Source organism: Thermobia domestica, chromosome 5 (assembly GCF_964235325.1).
Source record: "Thermobia domestica chromosome 5, izTheDome1.hap1.1, whole genome shotgun sequence".
Taxonomy (NCBI): domain Eukaryota; kingdom Metazoa; phylum Arthropoda; class Insecta; order Zygentoma; family Lepismatidae; genus Thermobia; species Thermobia domestica.
In genome coordinates this window covers 116,610,953-116,631,035 of record NC_137458.1, presented here as the reverse complement: position 1 = coordinate 116,631,035, position 20,083 = coordinate 116,610,953, and the positions used below count along the sequence as shown (strand labels likewise).

Here is a 20,083-nt window from a genome sequence, read left to right as displayed (position 1 = left end):
TCGCGTGGAAGAAGATTGGAACAATACAAGACAAGAAAACTTCAAAGTAAATCAAGATTGGTTGGCAACTTGTATGGCAAATATATTCTCTTTATTCTTGATGGTAATGGTGTGTGTAGATCTTTAGGCCCACACTAATTCATCACTTCTGCACTCTTCCTCCCGCAATTTTACTTGACTCTCTAGAAATAAACGACCAAACTATAAACACACCAGCACCGTGATAGCAGGTTTCCAATTGCCAGTTTATTGCTGAACACAGCAAGATCCAAAGGCTCGAAATGGTTCTACCTACAATTCTTCCTCCTGGGTGGCGGTGGCTGCATTCGGTTCTGTTGTTGCTTGTAATCTCTGGAAGCTTTGGGATGTAATAGAATCTCTCACGTTGATTCTTCTTATATATATCTTCCTGCCTCTAGGAGTTTCGTTTACTGAACGAAAAATTTCCTAAAAGGAAAAAATAATATCATATAAAGTAGTTTTCTTTCTTTGCACATAGAAACATAGTTTTCTTGGGGGAAGGGGGAGCGTGTGTGAAGCTGTTTATCCCTGGAAAAGAAAATCATGTTTTGCAATAGTGATGATTTGTTCCGTTGCTATCACTATTACCTTTTTATTTTCATTCTTCTTATGTTATATACGTGTTAACAAGCTGTTTCGCAATGTACGTATGTATATATTTACACAAAGGTCAGAATTTGCTTTCTACTATCGTACACCGAGGGAGTTATGTATATGTTACGGGTATATGTATAATTTATAAAGTGAGATCCCGTCAGACCACTACACATATAAATCATGTTTCTCGTGCTGCGAGATAGATTCCAAGGCATCTGATTTCAAATATTGTCACCGATAAGCTTACACCATCACTGTTATGAGTACTAACTATGTTATGTTGATGAAACGAAGTTTGTTATGTTATTCTTACTACGCTTATTTTAATAATGTAATTTGATTCTGTAAAGGTATTACAGCTATCACATTTCTAACTTCCTTTAAACAAATTTACACCTGTGTTTGCATTCACATAGTTAGAAAAATAATAATTTTGTAAGAAAAAAGTGTTAGATACACTAATTTATTTTATGTTAATGTAGTAATGAGTGAATGTTGGTTCGGTAACTTAAGGAAACGGTTGAAGCGAAGAGTTATAGTAAACATAGTATTAATATCTTAGTCTTATTTTTATTTAACTGAGCAACTTTCACTCATAACTATAATACTAGTAAGTTTCCCTATTGCGAAAATATATTTTATTGATTTTTAAAGCAAATCTTTATAATAAGTAGACAGTACGTTTACAACATAGCTAATAAACCGTCTCATCATACATATATTTTTATCCCTTAAATTAATGTTTAATAGATTTCTTCCATATATTTTTGGTCTGAATAGCAATTAGTGATTATTTTTGTTTATTTATAATATTTATTTATTTGTTTATTTATTGCGAAAATTTGACAAAGTCCAACTATGATGGCTCATAAATCGGAAACAAAAATTTCGCACACCATAATATATCATATGCTTCCTAAACACGACCAGGTGCACAACAAACCAAGTTCTGTCAACATTGCATGAGGTTCAACGTTCACATACAATATAATAGCTATGCTTTATGATTAACTTTTTTTTAAAAAAAAGTCTTAATAAATGAGTATTGTGTACATATTTCGTTTTACAAAATTATATTTTTTGTAATTACATGAGTGTAAACATGGGTATAAATTGTTAAAATTAGAAATTATATAGTTGTAATTCTATGGTGAAAAGATTAAAAAAAAAGACTTAATGTCCCGCAGTTATGCCCTTTTAGCTAAAGAATAAGGATGATCAATGAAGAAGAAACTAACAATACTCCTTATAGGTCACCGAAATTATTCGGAAAATAAGATCGAATGTTTACAAACATAAGATTAGAGCGCATCTTTCTATTGTAAATTTTTCCATATGTATACACATCGTACATATAAGGGAAACCTATGGTAAACGTTCCTTTGGATAAACCCCTAAAAAGAAGATAAAAAAAATCATGCTAACAGCAGCCTGAACTTGATCGACAGAATAAGATAAATAACGAATGATAATAAAAAGTCAGATTTTTCTTGCATAACTTTGAAGGTGTCATATTTTGTTAAGTTTGAAAATTATATTTTGGAAAAAGAAAGTCAGTAGCTATAGGTTAATACTCTCGAAATATGTGAAAAGCAATTAACTCTGCAATGCATCATTTGAACATGGGTTGGCCTATTTTACTGTAAAAATCTGCAGAAATTTAAATAGCTTGCCTTATTACTTGAATCAAAAGATGTTATTTTAAATATAGGACTGAATATACCCTAATAATGTTGCTTTAATTATTGGATCAAAAGAAACATGTTAAACAGAATAGATTAATTGGCCAATCTGTTAAATATTCTTTTTTTCGACACTAAAACACGGTAATCGTTAATAAAATTAGAGCCGCTGTCATTTAGTCCACAAGATGTCTACCGACAATAGACAGTCCGGTTTCCATTCTTGATGGTATGATCTGAACTAATATTACCCTGGTTTAAATATAACTCTCGAGTTCACCCAATATCTGTCAAATAGATTCCGTAATCTTGGAGAATAATCGTTAGACGATGAACTAGAAAGAATTTGGGTGGAGACGGGAAAACATCGAGGAATTCTAAGGACATGATGTTCACTATTACAAATTCATATGACCGGGGGTCGAGCCAGGAAACCCCTGTACCAGAGGTGAGTGGTCTAACATTAGGCTGCCGTGTTCTCACTCGTGTCTAGGAATGAAACATAGACTACTCATACCTTGTTAATTAGTAGGCCTATATATTCCTCCACTTGACTTTTCTTTTGTTTGTTAGTTTTTTAATACTTCGATTAGGTTTGATTTGTGATATGCATTAGTTGTTGATTAACTCGTATTTATAATGGTAGTTATTATATTCAAATCTACTTTTCACGCTTCCTTTTTGTCACTTTTCTTGAAATTTCATCGGTACACTTCACTATTCGTGCTCTGACATTTATTTATTTTTTAGAAAATGATTTCGGACTTTGAAGTCGATTTTATCAAAAACTTAATCGAGCTAAGTTTTTATTTCTGAAAGCACTAATAAATTTTGATTCTTTCGATATAAACTCGTTCATGGGATGCAATGAATCAGCAGTGGAGTACTCACTTCCGACATGAAGTGTTTTTGGTTTAATTCCCGCCTATTCGAGTTAGTGATGGACAATATTGTGTTCGCGGACTTTCTCGGGATTCTTTCGTCTCCTCCAACATTTGTATTCCATCAGTTATTTCACCATCACTCATAATATCTCATTTAACCTAAACGCATAAGGGTTGGAAGTTAAATTCAAAATTAGAATTTCAACTTGCAACATGCCCTGGTAAATTCTACTCAAATAGGAGAAAGTACATCACCCAAAAAAAGACACGACGCTGTATGTATCAAATTTAACTAGAGCTAGATTAATAAATAGTGCTTTGGGTAAGTAACTTATTTTACACAGCGTACTGCAAGTAATTAGTAATTGGTATCTGTGTTGTTGTTTTCGTTTTCTTTACCAGTCATATATTTTTCTCTTACTCCTTTATTTCTCTTTCTTTAATTTGTAGAGGTCAACAGAAATTGAAAACAAAGATAGGTAGATGAAAAGAAACAAATGTGGATTCGTTAGTTTGTTTTTTTCGGGAAGTTGACCAAACTTTCCCACGATTCCTCCACATTTCCGCGAAGATGCTTCATTTCTTCTTTGTTATTCCTTTTTCTCTTCTCTTTTTTTTCATGTCCCCGCCCAAAAAACAACTTGCGATAATTGCCTGCAACAAAACATTTCTTTTTTGTTTGTTTCTTGTTTCTTTCTCTGTTCCCCATCCTAAAAACATCAAAATTCTTTTGAGCACTTGGTGAGATGTTTTGCAAAGTCTAGGACGACACTTCACTTCAGTTTATACACCAGAAGATAAACTGGAGTCACCATAAGCATTGTGTTTACATTACACAAACAAAGACAGTGTAAATACATATGTACAGTTTTCCCTTTCATTATATTTGTGTCTTACTTACGGAAAAAAGTGTATATATATATGTGTAAGTACGTATGTTGAGTTTTGTGCTATTTAACAATGTCGTGTCATAGAGATGAATCCTCGAAAGCCGCCTGGCAAAACAGCAAAGAAAGGCCCAACAACGAGTTTTTCTTGCCGTTAATTGCTGTGTTTCGTGATGTTCAAACGAGGATAAAAGTATGAGAAGTAAAGTGATTATTTACATGTAAGCCGATGAAATTTCAAAAAATATTCCCACACACACAAAATTTCTTTCTTTCTCTCTCTCTCTCTCTGTTTCGATTTTTCTTTCCTATCTTTTTTTTTTGTTCTATCTCTTGTTTTCAACTAGTTTCCATCATTTTCGCTTTTATTATGATATGTGTTCATTTACTGTTGTCCATCTCCTTCTCCTTCCTTCTTGGTGAGGTGTGTCAAGTACCTCATTCTGTAGAATTTCTTCGTCTCATGGGAGTTGACCTCTCTTATGTACGCACACACACACGTAATGCTTACAGAACGGCGCCAATTTGACCAGGAATACAAACTTCCCGGATTTCTAGAAGTTCTTTAGAAAACAGTCTCTGTTAGCGGCAAACCTTCTCCGGACTTTTAAAAATAAATTAGTACATACAATACTCTTTCGGAGCAAGTATTTGAATCGGTTAGTTAAATTGGAGTTTAGCGTCCCTTTTAGTACGGGGGCTACATGAGACGAGGATCTACAGTTCAAAGTGGAATCCGAACCACCATAATGCGTTGGAGTTTCAAGGAACTTCCACCGGGAATCGAACACGGGACTCATTTACCAAAGGCGCGCGCTAGCCACTAGACCAACAGCAAGAGCTTGCTGTGCTTGGAGGTAAACCAATCGGGAGGATCAACCTCCTTTACTTCTCCAGGTTGAGCCAGATACACATTTTAAACAGGCTGGGAGAATCTTATAACCACATTGCAAAAGGTCACAGAGAGAAAAATTTATTGGCACGAGAAAAATTTCCCGCCCCGCCGAACCCTAGCCACCCAGTTGGTAGGTAGATTGCTAAATACATGTTTTCAAAACAGCAAGATTACTTTATTAATAAATTATGTTCGTGATAGTTGTAGAACATATCGTCACATGAGAACCAGAGGAACGTAACTCCAAAAATGCGGTTTTCATTTTCTTCGCGTTTGGACATAATTTTGAAAGCCCCACTTGGTGTAAATGGAACGGAACGCCATCTGTTCTCCTTGTCAATCATCTGTTGTAATGTAGCTCAATTATCATCTTATTAATAACACATCTTTCTAAGCAAATAATATTTTTGTCTTCTCGCCTGTAAACCTATGAAAATGGAGTTACGTTCATCTGGTTCTCATTCGGCGATATGAGGTGTTCCAGGATATTATGGTCAACCTCAACAAAGGTTTGCTCCCTGAAAATCTGTTCTAAACGGTCAAAATACAAGTGTTGTTCAATTTATTTCACAAGTTATTTTCTACGGGAAAGAGGAACGAATTTCATAAACTATACATATAGGTATACGATCTGATTGTCTCAGGGCAATTTGGTATTACTACCGGAACACTTTAAGTAGTTTCGGAGCATTCAGATTTCATGTAACTTTTATTGAGTTCGCCCTTAAATCCCGGAACGCCTCATAAACACTCTAGTAACGAAGATATACCTGCCAACAGGGATTCTGTAAACTATAGGAGACCAAACTCATTTCTAAGATCAAATTGAACAATGGACCAAAAATGTATCGTTTTCATGTAACTAGACAATGAAAAATGTGAAATTAATCATATATTTGCAAGACATAAGTTATTGTATAACACATTTAAGTTATATTGGTGAGTACATTAATTTTAAGAGATTCATTCCCAAGAGGTAGCATAACTAGTCCTATATCGCATTCGATCATAATGTTGCTAACTTCATCCAAAAGTATCAACACGTGTTGTTAGTTGTCTGTATATGTTAGTTTGCAGACGTGTACAAGGCGTAATTTTTTGACTGTTGAGAAAATGTCAATTTTCTGCCTACAAAACGGTTGAATGATGATTATGATCCATTAACTTTCATATGTGGGTACCGGTTTTGACTTATAAAAACGTTGGTTTCGACATGCAAGATAAGGAACTTCCAGTCCAGCCAAAAAAGTCTGAAGATGAGGAATTGAAAGCTTTACTTGGCGAAAACTCGAGTCAAATACAAGAAGAAATTGCAAAATCTCTCTAGATTGTTCTAAAATGTTGATCGATCATTGATTTCCAAACGTTTAAAAGTCATTGGAATGATTCAAAAGCAAGGAAATTGGATGCCGTACGAGTTGGAACCAAGAGGTGTCGAAAGATGCAAAACGACCTGTGCATTGTTGATTCAAAAACATACGAAAAAAGTTTTCTGTATCATATTGTGACGGATAATGAAATGGATACGCTACGATAACCCGAAGCGAACAAAATCATGGTGCAGGCAGGCAAATCATCAACATCGATGGCAAATTTGAATGTTCATGACTCCAAGGTTATGCTCTATATTTGGTAGGATCAACTGAGGGGAATGATTTATGAGCTGCTCCAATTCAACGAAACCATCATTGTGGAACGCTACCAATAACAATTGGTGCAATTGAGCCAAGCATTGAAACAAAAACGACCAAATTACGCCAAAAGACACGACAAAGTTATCTTCCAGTACAACGCTGGCCTCATGTTGCAAAACGGTTCAAAGAAACATTAAAAGCGCTTAACTGGGATGTTCTACGACACTCATCGTATTCGCCAGATATTGCTCATTCCAATTACAACCTAGTTCGATTGATGATTCATGACTTGTTTGAGCAGCGCTCCGTTCTCACAGAAGGTCAAAACTATTAAATGAGTAATGTTTGAATAAAACAGTTGACATAGGAAAGACTAAGTAAAAGGGTTTGTCATTTCTACGGTTTACATAACCGAAACGAATAATTTTTCGATCCATGTTTATGGAAAATCCATACTCTATTGCCTTTTGGAATATTTACACTCTGAATCTAGCTGCTTGAATATCACCTAGTATGTAACTTTCGAAAGAAAATACTTTGAGAAGTATAAAACATATTCCTGAAGTACTTGCCAGGAACTTTATACTTCAATTTAGTTTTTCTATTTTCTTTATTCTTTTAGGGTACTAATTATATCCAGCTACATAATAACATACACGGATAAAGCTAAAGAATTTTACTCAATTCCATTCTATAAGAATTAATGTTTAAGATGATAGACTTTGGACATGGATGTTTATGAAATGTTTAGAAAACGAAATTAGAAAATCAGGGTTGAATATGCATAGGTATATGTAAAAGAAATAGCGTTAAAATAATAAAACACATTATGCTTACCAAATCACTGATAATCAAATTTCCAAGCCACTCAGGACAAATTATTATAATCTATTTATCTAGTATTTTAAAGGAGAGATGTGCATCATTATGACTACTTAACGTGCTTCCTGTTTGTATGGTTCCGAGTTCGATCCCCAGTACTGTGGGGATACTTCCTTCGGTTAGAATTTTGAATACTAGATTTCTTGTCACACAACGCACTGGGATTATATAGAACAGAACCGACAGTTAATGAAATCTGAATCACTACCCGGGGTCTTTCTTTATCCAAGGCAAAAATTCCCTCTTCTGGATTCGAACCCGAGACCACACGTTACAAGAAAGTGATATAGCTAGGTTTCGACTCGTGTAAAACTAATTTACGAGCAAACTTTCAGAATACTTGTTTTTTTAAAAAAGAAAAGTGAATCAATTATATAAAATTTGGTTTTCGGGTGCAAGAACGAAACTTAACATGGTCCACCCTATTCTCACTGAGCAAGACTTCATTTTCTAGAACCAATTATGACTCGCAAGAACTTTCCCTCTGTCCATGATTCATCACTTTGGCATAAACCTAATTAAACATTCGTAATTTTCCAACACAACTCATTGTAGTATATATAAGTGCAGCTTAATCACGCATCTGATCAGAATTTTCAGATTAAATTGGTGATATTGAGACGTCACTCATAAGGACAATATCTCTCCCGTTGAATATTTATAAATCATTAAGTCGCAAATGGATACAAAGTTTAAGCGGACAATATCAGAGACAAACATAATAAAATGATCCAATAATAAAATTTTATTGTTAAATAAGTTCCCAAAATAAGAACCTATCTTGAACCACAGATATGAGTAGGTTTCATTAAGTGCAAAATGTACTGATTTCCCGAATTAAGTTTGGAAATATTAAATTAATGTATTGAAATTTTTACAGGATTATATTTTAGACCTGTTTTGTCAAGTTGACATTATTGCAGTATATATGTATTTAATTAATGACGTAGTGTAAACATATTCGCGATTTTTTGAAAAAAAAAGGACGCCAAAAGTATAATTAGGTAAATTTAAGTGAGATTTAAAAGAAGTTCAAATAGATATATTTTGAACTTTAAAAAAAAATATATGAACTTCACTTTCCCACAGCATTGGGATGTAGAGCGTGTGAATCTTCCATTTTCTTCTTATAAATGTAGATTTTTTGCTTTATTTTCATAAATATATTTTTAACTTTCACTTTCTCTATCCCGAGTGATGTGGCGCTGACAAATCAACCAACAGTGCACGCAAGTAGTCTGCGAATATCGAATTTCTTCTCTCTCCATCACTGCTTAGTCAGTTAGTTACTCCAGCCACTGAAAGTGCTTTAGCTTTGCCTGGAAGCTACAATATTGCATCACGCAAATCCACCAAGTAGACGAATGGGACGCCGCTGGTGCCACATCCAACCACAATGATTGGATGACATCGAAACAAGACATCTCCCACTACTCACAATAACAGCCAATCTCATTACTTCAACATCTCTGTACAAAATAAATAATAAAAAAGTTATGTTTTTATTAGATTGAACATTTTGAAGATACGGATACATTTAATGAAGAAAATACTTTTCCCCCTACATTTTCCTTTTTTATGACCAATTTAACAAATTTTTAATTTTAGACTGGCGTCTAGAAGGCGTCTTACTCAATATTAAGATATGACAAACATTCCAACGTATATATGTAAATTTATTTTAGCTAACACAACAATAATCTTACCAAATTCAACAGCTTTCTTATTTCTCAAATTCTTTTTGTTCAATAATTACACGATTTTTGACGCGAAGGTCATAGTAGTAACAGCTGCTGAAAATATGTTGTCTATATTCTCTATTTTCAAAGACGTACAATATAACTTAATCATTTTTTCGTAGTTTCTCAGTTAGTTATTTCTCTTAAATCTTCAAGAACACGGAAACTTTCAAAGATATTTTCGTATTCAGAATTAACAACTAATCTTGCATTGGGTGCATTAATTACTCTGTTAACTGATACTACTCCTTGTATTTGTTAACAAAAGAATATTTTTTATGGCCAGTAACTAAAGTAAAGTTGTCCCTTATCGAGAAGAGCAATATAGCTGCAGTGACGGCTCAATGGTAGAGCGTTTACCTCTGTTGTGTGAGATTCTTGGTTCGACTCCCGTCTAAATAAGTTTGCGGTGGACAACATCGTATCCGTGGGTTTTCTTATCGTTTCCTCCCATATTATCATTCCACCGATTCTCCCACCATCATTCATTTGTCTTAATCATCCATCTCCCTTAGCCTAAAGGGCATAATTGTGGGACATTTAACTGAAATATTTCATTTTTGATAGCTAATCATCACTTTGAAAAAATTCTTAATAATCACCGCAGATTTGGAAGTTCGGCGACCTGAATGGAGGTTCTATTATATGTTTCTTTAAAACTAACATACTTTTACAATATACTTTCAAATGCCTCCATACTTATCGTAGACGAATATCTGATGAGTCATATAAAGAAATTCACAGAAGTGGAAGCTCAGTGAGTTTCACAAGGCTCAAGCTTGTCAATTTCACTTGAAGATTTAGATTGTTTCACTGGGTGCCTTAGTAATGAAGGATATTAGCATTAAAAGCTTTGTGGTCAATGAATTGGGGACCACAGTTTTTCACTTATACCATGAAACAATGGGTCTTGCAACTATAAACGAATTTGTGTTTTACAAGATAGTTTCCTGGAGTAAGATGTTCGACATCAATTTCTTTTGACAATAGGGAAGGAATTGTATGCTGAGGTAAGGGAATCAAAAAGGACGAGAAAATGATAAGATACTCAGTGCCTGGACTGCAGCTAACATTAAATCGAAAGAAACGTCAAACTGTTGAGTGTATAACGGAATCAAAACACAAGATCAGTGCTTCTACTATATGAAGTGTCTCCGTGGATCGTGTATAAAGAGCCAAAAAGTATCCAATTTATCCAAAGAGTCAGGAATAGACAGTTGTTTTCTCTTATGAAATGAAGATATAATGTTTAAACCTTACAATTGACTTTACTGAGAAATAGTCACATACAAGTGTACTTCATTTAATTAGTATATGTCTAATGAGAAACGAAATATTTTTATACTTCATAGTGTATTATGTTAGAGGGAAACTGAATGTGGAAATTTTAATTTTACAAGATAATAACCAGTAGTTAAAAAATTGTAAATCTACCGTCATGCTGTTGAACAATAAAATAGCAAACATTACATTCATAATTACACAACAAAAGTATAATAAAATACAACAAATATTCTAATTAATACGAAATGATATTAGGAACCGAAAGTAAACCTAAATAATAGAAATTAATATATAAACATTTAGACAGTAAAATGCCTGAACGTTAACAAGGGGTCAAGATGACTCCTTTGATGTTTCTAGTAAATCTTTCTTTTAGTTTAACGTCCCACGTTTATGCTTGTTAGGCTAAGAGAAACGGATGATTAAGGCAAGTGAATGATGATAGAATAATTTGTGGAACGAGAATGTGGGAGGAAAGAGAGAATACCCCGACAAAACCCACGGACACGATGTTGTTCACCACAAACTAATTTGTGATCGAACCAGGGACCCCACGTACCAGAGGTAAGCACTCTACCTCCGTGCCACCGTGCTCCCCTTGATGTTTCAAGTGTTAATTCTTTAAATGAGAATATGTAAATAACATCTTCGAATACTGATAATTTTATGTCTTAAATACTTTTTTTTCGGGAACATACCAACAACATTCTGTAGTGCTACAGCTTCTTGAGCGTTTGTTTCATCTAAACGTTTTCGTCCCGCTTCTTTTTCTAAATTGTACAAATTTAATTTAGACGGCGAATTGAAGAGCAGGAAATGGGATCTAACTACATTCTTTACACATTCCTCTATATAAAAAAAGAAGTACAAAGTAACAGGAAAATGTAAAAACAAAGAACATAAAATATACCAAAAAGATGATTGATAAATAAAGATGCAGAGCTTTGCACTAATGTTTCCCAGCAAATTCTCAATGATAGATAAACTTTTAATGCGGAAATTGGATGACAGTGAAAACTGGTGCGGAGTGTTAAACCGCAAAACAAATATATATCTAGAAACTACATTGATATCTAGATGTTTATATATTATTTTTTGACTTTGTCTCTACATGTTTGTTTTTCTTTTTCCATTTTATTTGCATTACTGTTAAATAATAATGCATAGATTTAGTATGATCTAATAATAAACTGAAATAAACCACGAAAATTAACTAACTAACTCTATAGCCTATGGGACCCGGAATGCTGCGTTCACAAAACCTCTCCATTGACTTCTGTCCTCAGCCAACTGGATCCAATGTTTACTTTGTATTCCTATTTCTGCGAGATCCATGTTAATATTGTCCTCCCGTGTGTCCCTAGGTGTTCCTAATGGTCGTTTTCCGTTTTGACTTCCAGTTAAAACCTGAGCCCCCTACATGGCCTGCCCACCTGAGCCCCCTAGATTTGAAGACCCTAACAACGTTCAGTGAACAGTATAAATTAGGTAGTTCCTTGTTATGAAATTTCCTTCATTCCCCACTCTTGTCCCTTTTAGGTCCGAATATTCGTCTCAAAGTCTTGTTCTCAAATACTTTCAATCAATTGTTCTTCCCTCAGAGTAAGCAACCATGTTTCGCAACCATAAAGAAAACATGCAGGAATGCTTATCGTTTTTATATTTTAAATTTCAAATTCCTTGACTGAATTCGCGACGACAGATTTTGAACTGAATAATAACACGAATTTCCTGTTTTTAATCGACATTTAATTTAAATCAAGAAAAAGAAAACAATATTTATAGTAAACATTTTATGGTCTTTTGTTGATTAATTTGAATAATAAGATCAAAAGTATTATCTTATTTTCGGTGATTTAGTATAGGAAAATGCTACTAAGCCTTAATGTAATGAATGACCTCTTCAACTTTGGGATTGTGGCCTATTAGTTACTTAGTATTAAACACATGAATCACGAAGCATTCCCTCCATTGCTCGGTGGAAATCCTTGACAGATAACGCTGGACCTCCACACAAGCGATCTACTTTCTTCCCAAACGTTAACCAACTTTTCCGTTAATTAGAAGGAAAGGAAAGTTGAAAATTAATTTACTATGGTAGCTGCCTCACGTCCCTTTGTGGTAGTCATCGTTTTGTGTGAGAAAACCTGAGAGAGAGAACAGATTTCTTAGAAACATGGAGCGGTGATTTTTCATCAAATCAAGTTCATTTTTTCTTTTATTTTATCTGAACACCTCAAGTTAAGTGATTGACCTATGAACGTTTAAACGGTAAAAGTTTTTCTTTAATTATGTTTAATTCATTAAACGCCAATGAACCGAAATGTGTACTGTAAGTTACTTTTAACTGTTTTTTTTTTTTTTTTAATATAAAAGTAATGATGAATTTTGTATCTAACTTACTCTTTGAATTCTTATTATGTGCCATGTGGTCGCAAGTTCGAACTCAGCGGAGAGTATAATGCTTCAGATAATTTATATATTGGCTCTAATCCCACGAAAGGCCCACGACGTACATTGCGTTGATGCTGAAATAAAATATTTAGGTAACCAACCTACGAACACACGTTTTTAAAGAAGTAAAGATGCCGGAGTGCCTGGTGATAGAGGGGATGTTTTTATGTTTATATTTTAACATATATAGTAAATGATTTTAATACAAAAATCACCGGGTCAAGATGTGAATTTGTTTCTTGTTTAGGAGGATCTAATAATTTTCTTAAAATATTTTCTTAGATAATGCATAAATCTTGTTCTAAATAGAAAGATGTTGATATGTCACACCATTACATATCCCTACTTCCCAAATTTTTTAAAAGAGGTATTATAATATAAAAAAATGGAATCATTTGTGATGTGATAACAAACCAGGGTTGTCACCGTGGCTCACTGGTAGATTGCTTACCTCTAGTGCATGGGGTCCTTGGTTCGATTCCAGGCCAAGTAAATTTTATGGTGGACAACATTGAGTCTGTGGGTTTTTAAAGCGTATTTCCATTTCCTTCTATGTCTTCATTCCACAAATTCTTCCATCATCATTCATTTGGCTTCTCCATCCATTTCCATTAGCCTAAAGGACATAATTGTCGGACATTAAACTGACAGATTTAATTCTTAATAGCAAACCATTACTTTGGAAAGTTTCTTACGATCTCGAAGATTTGAAAGTTCAGCTACCCGAATGGGGTGGACTGTTCGATGCACACAGAACGAATATTCTATTTATTCTTACTCAAATTAAATATAATAGAAAGGACGAAAAACAGAATTTGAAATCTCTTTGTACACTGCATTATAACTTAAGAACAGATCGCAATTATGTCTTGCAGTGTTGACAGCTCATTAATCATGTAATTCTTACAACATTGAATTTTTGAAAATTCTACTGCGGATGGGTTTGTAGATAAAAGCGAAAATCATTTTATAAACTTCATCATTATCATGCAGACTTTGCTATATCGATTGCAGTGATTTTAAGTATGATAAACTATCACTTGTATCTAGCTTTTATCAATTACAAATCCACCAAAAAGAAAGGGAAAGACGTTTTTACTTTGGAACTATTAATATAAAGACACGAAACTTAGTATATGGGGCTTTTCCTACGGTAATGAAAATATGAATATGACGATCACCTGAATAAATTCAATGTAAGGAACACAGAGGATAGAGAAAGAGATTGTAAATCTGTTTGAGAACTATATCACCTCGAAAAATCACTTTGTGGATTGCGATGGTTTTTCGTGTGATAATAGGTTATCGGTTTGGCTAACTTCTTACAATGTTAAAATTTTTGAAATTCAGTCCCGGACTTCGGGAGCTGGTGAACAATTTTAATATTAGCACATTTCTTTGGAATCTTAGACATGGAGAAAAGAATTTGATAGTGACGGAAGTTTACTACAGGCAGTACAAATATGTCTTTCACTTGTACAAGTTTAATATAGATGACACAGGGAAAACGGGTAGGGATTAAAAGTTTGTTTATAAATTGCACCATAACATAAAATTGCTTAGCGGATTGCGACGATCTTTTGGTGTCGTGACAAGAAATCAATTATGGGAGGTTCTTATGATGGCGATTTTTAGTAATTTAGTTCCATAAGGAAAGAGTAAACTTTTATTATACTCACATTTTTTTAACTGTGGGCATAAAGGTGCGATATTCAGTATACGAAAGCCTTTTGGTACACAAAATATGAACCTATCGTTCATTTGGACGACGCAGAACGAAAAGTCACAGGAATTATTGTCAGATGGGTGCGGGTAAATTTGCATGTATGCTGATCAAGCCGGTTACTAATGAATGTTTGGAAACATACACAACTCATTATTATTATCATTTTCTATTGGATAGCATGAATTCTAGGAAAGAAAATATTCTTAAGAGAAGGTAGCACAAGTGTAATTCATTTTTGTGTCTATATACTTTCCATTTAATCAAGAAAACTCTTATATTAAATGTTTTGTTTTGTGAATAATTCAATACGAAAATCTTTATGGTAAAATGTTGCTGTGACGAACGCCAGTACAACGAAATGTTAGACTTGCAAAATTATGTTTAGGCCCCTTGCTTTTTCCATATTTAATGTATTAAAACATTTCATTTTTACGAATTTCGAACTTTCAATATAACGAATTAATTTCGAACTGTCGTACTTTTACGTATATTTTTTATTTTTCAAAATATAATGGAAATTCATCCTGTTTTATAATATAAATATTTTCTTATTATATTATTTTATTATTTATATGATATATTAGCCATTGTTCATACATGTACGTGTTGGATAGAGCAGGATAACGATTTGATATAACCAAGAAGCGTTATTGGATTAATTAAGTTTTGCGCATCTTCCAATGCAAGAAATAAGAAACTAAGTCATAGCCAAGATAGATTGTCTTTTATTATAAAATATTAAAAATTAACTACAATTGTTACGGATTTGTTACATCTGTAATATATGCTTATTCGAACGTAACATTCCCCTTAAGAATTCTTTAACACTTTAAAGACATAGTTACATAGAAGATCTATGGATTTAATGCTGAGCGACACACTTCATGCTGTTAAACTTGCGCACTTTCATTGTTTAACTTTGCATTTCATATTTTTTTTGTCTGTAAATTAATGTTCAAGTAATGTAGATCCTGCAATGAATATAACAACAAGAACGTTTTCGAGAATTGATTTATTCCTGAGATGGTCAGTATAACAAAAGTTCTCTGTAACAAATTTAATTTCTGAAGTCCTCAAAATTTCGTTATACTAGTATTTTGCTGACTTACAATATTGAACTATTTATTTTTATAAAGATTCGTATATTTTCATATATCAGCTAACAAGATCTTTTTCCTTTATTTCGTTCCAGTGGGGAGTTCCACTTAGGGTATGCAAGACCAGATCTCCAAGGAGCGTCGTGGTACCAGCTCCTTCACTGGGACAGTATACGAGAGGCACAAAGTAAACATAGGCTTAGTAAGTAGAAGAATTGAATTATATTTCTTTATCTAGATATATGACAGTATGACAGCTTAATTGGTAGAGTAGTCTCTCTATTCTATTTTGCTACTATTGAAATATATCCCTCTGAAAGCACAGAATATGTCATACAGAAGAAATGTAAAAAAAAAAAAAAAAAACGACGTGAATGAACAATGGAAATGATAGAATGACATCTAAATTCAAGCACTGTACAGCAGAAAGTTATGAGAATATCAAACGTAAAGCTATCTTTTAGGCGCAAGAAGGGAAAAAACCTGGAAGTTAAGATTGTCAAAATAATAGAAAATAGCAAATATTAAAACATAAGGTATTTGTAAAAAGGGAAGGTGAACTCAGAAAGGGGTGTGATACCAGGAAGAATGTAATACAAAGCGTAAACGAAAACATTCTAGCAGGTGCTGTGAATGTTTTAGATGGATGGAAGCACTACTCTGATAGTCTGTTTTAAACACAAATGTGGAAACCAAGGAAAGAAGTTACTGAAGAACTATACAGATTAACCGATTGAGAAACTGTCCCTTGCAGATTGAGAGAGCTATTAAGAAATATAATGAACCACTATTCAAGACGGTAAAAACCATCTTAGCGAAACAAATCCACAGATGAATCTGCTTAATATGACAGGAAAATCAAATTGCTAAGAACGGCAAAAATTCTTATATTTAAGAACGGAAATAAAGTAGAATTCTATAATTATCGAGGAATATTACTACTGCCAACATGTTATTAGATATTATTTAGCTCTTGTAGCACGGCTAACTTCGAAACTGGTATTGTTCGTAAACTATTTATAGATTTTAAAAAGAAAACGCTTACTACGATATTTGATTAGAAGAGTCTACAGGAAAAAAGAAGGTATTCACAAGAACATCAGTAGGTGAAGAATGAAATACATGTAAAAATAGCTTACAAATAGATGGAAACTGTCTGATTCTTTCGGAACTCATAATGGTCTTAAGGAAGGATAAGTTTATTCCTCTTATTTTTCAACTTTCCTTTAGGATGTGCGATTAGGAAAATGAAAAACAATAATATTAAATGGTTATAATAAGAAATTGTAGATATGATAAAAAGACGATAAAGCTAAAACAAGAACACGTGAATATCTTTCTGAGGATTTCGTTCATATTACTAAATTATTATTGCAATGTCTTTTCTCATTCCCGCTAACCAAATTCTTTGATGGTGCCCTCGTCGATATATTTCCACAATTTTATTGTTGTTTTCAGTATATGGCTTCACAGTGTATTATATAAAATAGAGTCTCCATTACAGTAGATGACCAAATCACCAGTCAAAATTACGCTCTGCATCAGGATTATGTTTTTGTGATGATGTGATGTGGGGATATAGGGATAACTTTTTTTTTTCTTTCTCAAATTCAATTCAGAAGAAATGGAAGAGAAAGGAATGAAATTTCAATGTTATGACGTATTTCTTTTGAATCGTTGGACTTTAAGTCACGAAATTTCGTAAAAACATGGATTTTAAATATGCCATTCAGGTCTAGAAATATAATATGGCTGACACAGCAGAAGCGAGAAGCTTCTTTCTTTTATTTCTTTTGTTTCTCAACTGCTGAACATACAAAAACAAGCTTTTTGAAGCACGATTGCGAATATCTTATTCAGTTACACAATCTTGGAAATTCAATCTTGAATAAGGAGAGTAAGAGAGGATTTTGAAGCATTGGACATAGAGGTAGGACATTAGGACTATTGATGCATTAAGATTAACGAAATGCGCATCTATCATTCACTTGTACGAATATGGTAGATGCAGTGAGATGGTAGAAGAGTGCGCTAGATAACATCTACAGAAACATGCGGAAGTATTTGTTAGTAAATAAATACAAAAGTTACAAAAAATTATGGATCTATTTCACTAAACTTGAACTTTACGTTCTCGGCTCCAGTGACGCGTTATTCCACATCAGAGTTCCCAATCTTAACTTCGTAGCGCCCCCTTCGTACACCCTGCACACTTCATGCCCCTTCTCTTTTCCCCGCAAGTTGATCGTACGCGGTTTATGTTTGATTTTTTCTACGATTATAGATGCTGCATTGAATTCTCAAACCTTCAAAAATAATGTTAATAATAAATAATTTGCTCTTATTTGAGAAGTTTTTGAAGTCCGTGTTATAAATTAAAATAGTAAATTGTACTCATTTTTTAATTTATAATTTTCTGAAAAATTTTAATATGTACTAGCTGAAACTGCGCTCTCTATACAGTGCATCATTCACATATGACCATGAATCTCCTTATCATTCCTCACATCTGTACATAGCCCTTTACACACACAAGTGAAAGATGTCTTGATAAAAATCGGCAAATCTTGATAAAAAAAGATAATTGTTTTCGATTATTTCTTCAATATCTCGCACCGTTTGCAAGATTGAGCCTACTTCCGGTTGGAGTTTCTAATTCATGTATGATCAGTGTTTTCTTTCGTCTCGCATGCAGTATTAATAAGCAAATACATTACATACATAATCAATTATGTCAGTGATATATTGTGTTCATTAAGCAAAACACTCCAAACAATAAAAAATCATTAGCCTGGATAACCTGGAGAAATGGCTATCTTTCGTTTTTCATTATAATTTAAAATGAGACAATCGCCTGAAAGATATACAACCCTTGTATACAACTATGTTGTGTTAGAATGTATAACACATAGAATATGATGCTTTACTTTTTTAAAATTTCAACACTTCCAGTGTACATCTAAAAAATGTAATAAAGAAACAACGGCCACGTTTTTTAAATATTCAGTTAAAACTAGACAATCTACACAAAATTTGAAATTGACCAGTCTGAATTTTAAATCTGAATTGTAAATTGCCATTACAAGTGGTGTTTGATTCATAATTTTCCACTTTACATCTTTTAGTAGCTTGCGCCTTCTTTATTGGTTGGGAACCATTGCTCAACAAACAAACAAATTATGTATTAAAGTATGCCAAAAATACTTGCGTAAAAACAACTTTATTCGTTGAATGTTTGGTGTTCAGTGAATGTTTATGATTATGCTTAAAGATGTTGGGTACATAGCTTAATTATTACCATTGACAACCATTTAATTAGAAGTACTGGAAGTCTAGCAAAAAGTAGGAGGAGGGAAGCTCTTACCTTTTGAGTATGGACTACTAGTCCAATATTAATTACACATACGCAAGAATTTCATGTTTTCCAATTATATTTGCAAAAAAATGCAGAAGATATGTACTAACTATGTGTAAAGAAAAAATTACGTCTAATGAAGCCATCGTATATTGCGTAGTATAACTTAAAGAAAGGCATGGTAATACATTCTGCAATACAGTAGTTTTGTAGCAGTGCTAGTAGATATTTTTCTGCATAATATCGTGTCTAGTGCATAGCGTGATTCACGAATTTCATGATTGTATGTTTTGCCAAGGAAAACCCCTTTTTTTCTTAAGTATATAATGTTACTGCATAACACCATCGATTAGTTACTTGAACTAGACATAATTTATTCTCATTATTCTTCTATTGGAAACTTCTAAATTTCTTACGTTATTCAAAAAATTAATCTATACATGGAGGCAGAAGAAGCGATGTTATTGTTATTATTATTATTATTATTATTATTATTATTATTATTATTATTATTATTATTATTATTATACTACAAACAACTTAGTATACAAATCATTAATTGTCCCAAAATGTAATGAATGAATTGGTTTAAGCTCTTTTGTTGTTTGTGCACTAAATGCTATGAAATTCTTTTAACCGGCAGAATTTTTAATAGTCACAAGGTGTATTGATTTACATTTTCCTGTTTACAAAGTATAACTCAAAAATGAATTATGTTTTTCCTTTCCTTGGAAAGTGGAATATATGACTAGTCGTACAACGCAATTTTACAGTATTGAGACACTATTCTTGGCATATTTTCTTAAAAGCAAGTTAAATTTTACGTATTGTTTGCGAAATACGTATATCATAGTAAAGTCTTGATATGTAAATTTAGTACTTTTTTTTATAAAATTGATGCCACAAATGGTTTTCATTAGTAATAAGAAGCTACGAATTATAATGC

The 20,083-nt window shown here is 33.1% G+C and overlaps 1 protein-coding gene across 3 annotated transcripts in view; it reads left to right on the top strand.

Annotated features, from left to right (window-relative positions):
• Positions 1-20,083, top strand: part of dysf (neuronal PAS domain protein dysfusion) — a 592,650-nt gene that overhangs the window by 525,655 nt on the left and 46,912 nt on the right. For all 3 annotated transcript variants that reach the window (XM_081758967.1, XM_081758968.1, XM_081758966.1), the window contains exon 7: positions 15,878-15,984. In XM_081758967.1, the coding sequence (XP_081615093.1) occupies positions 15,878-15,984 (107 nt within the window). The remainder of the gene's footprint in view (positions 1-15,877; positions 15,985-20,083) is intronic.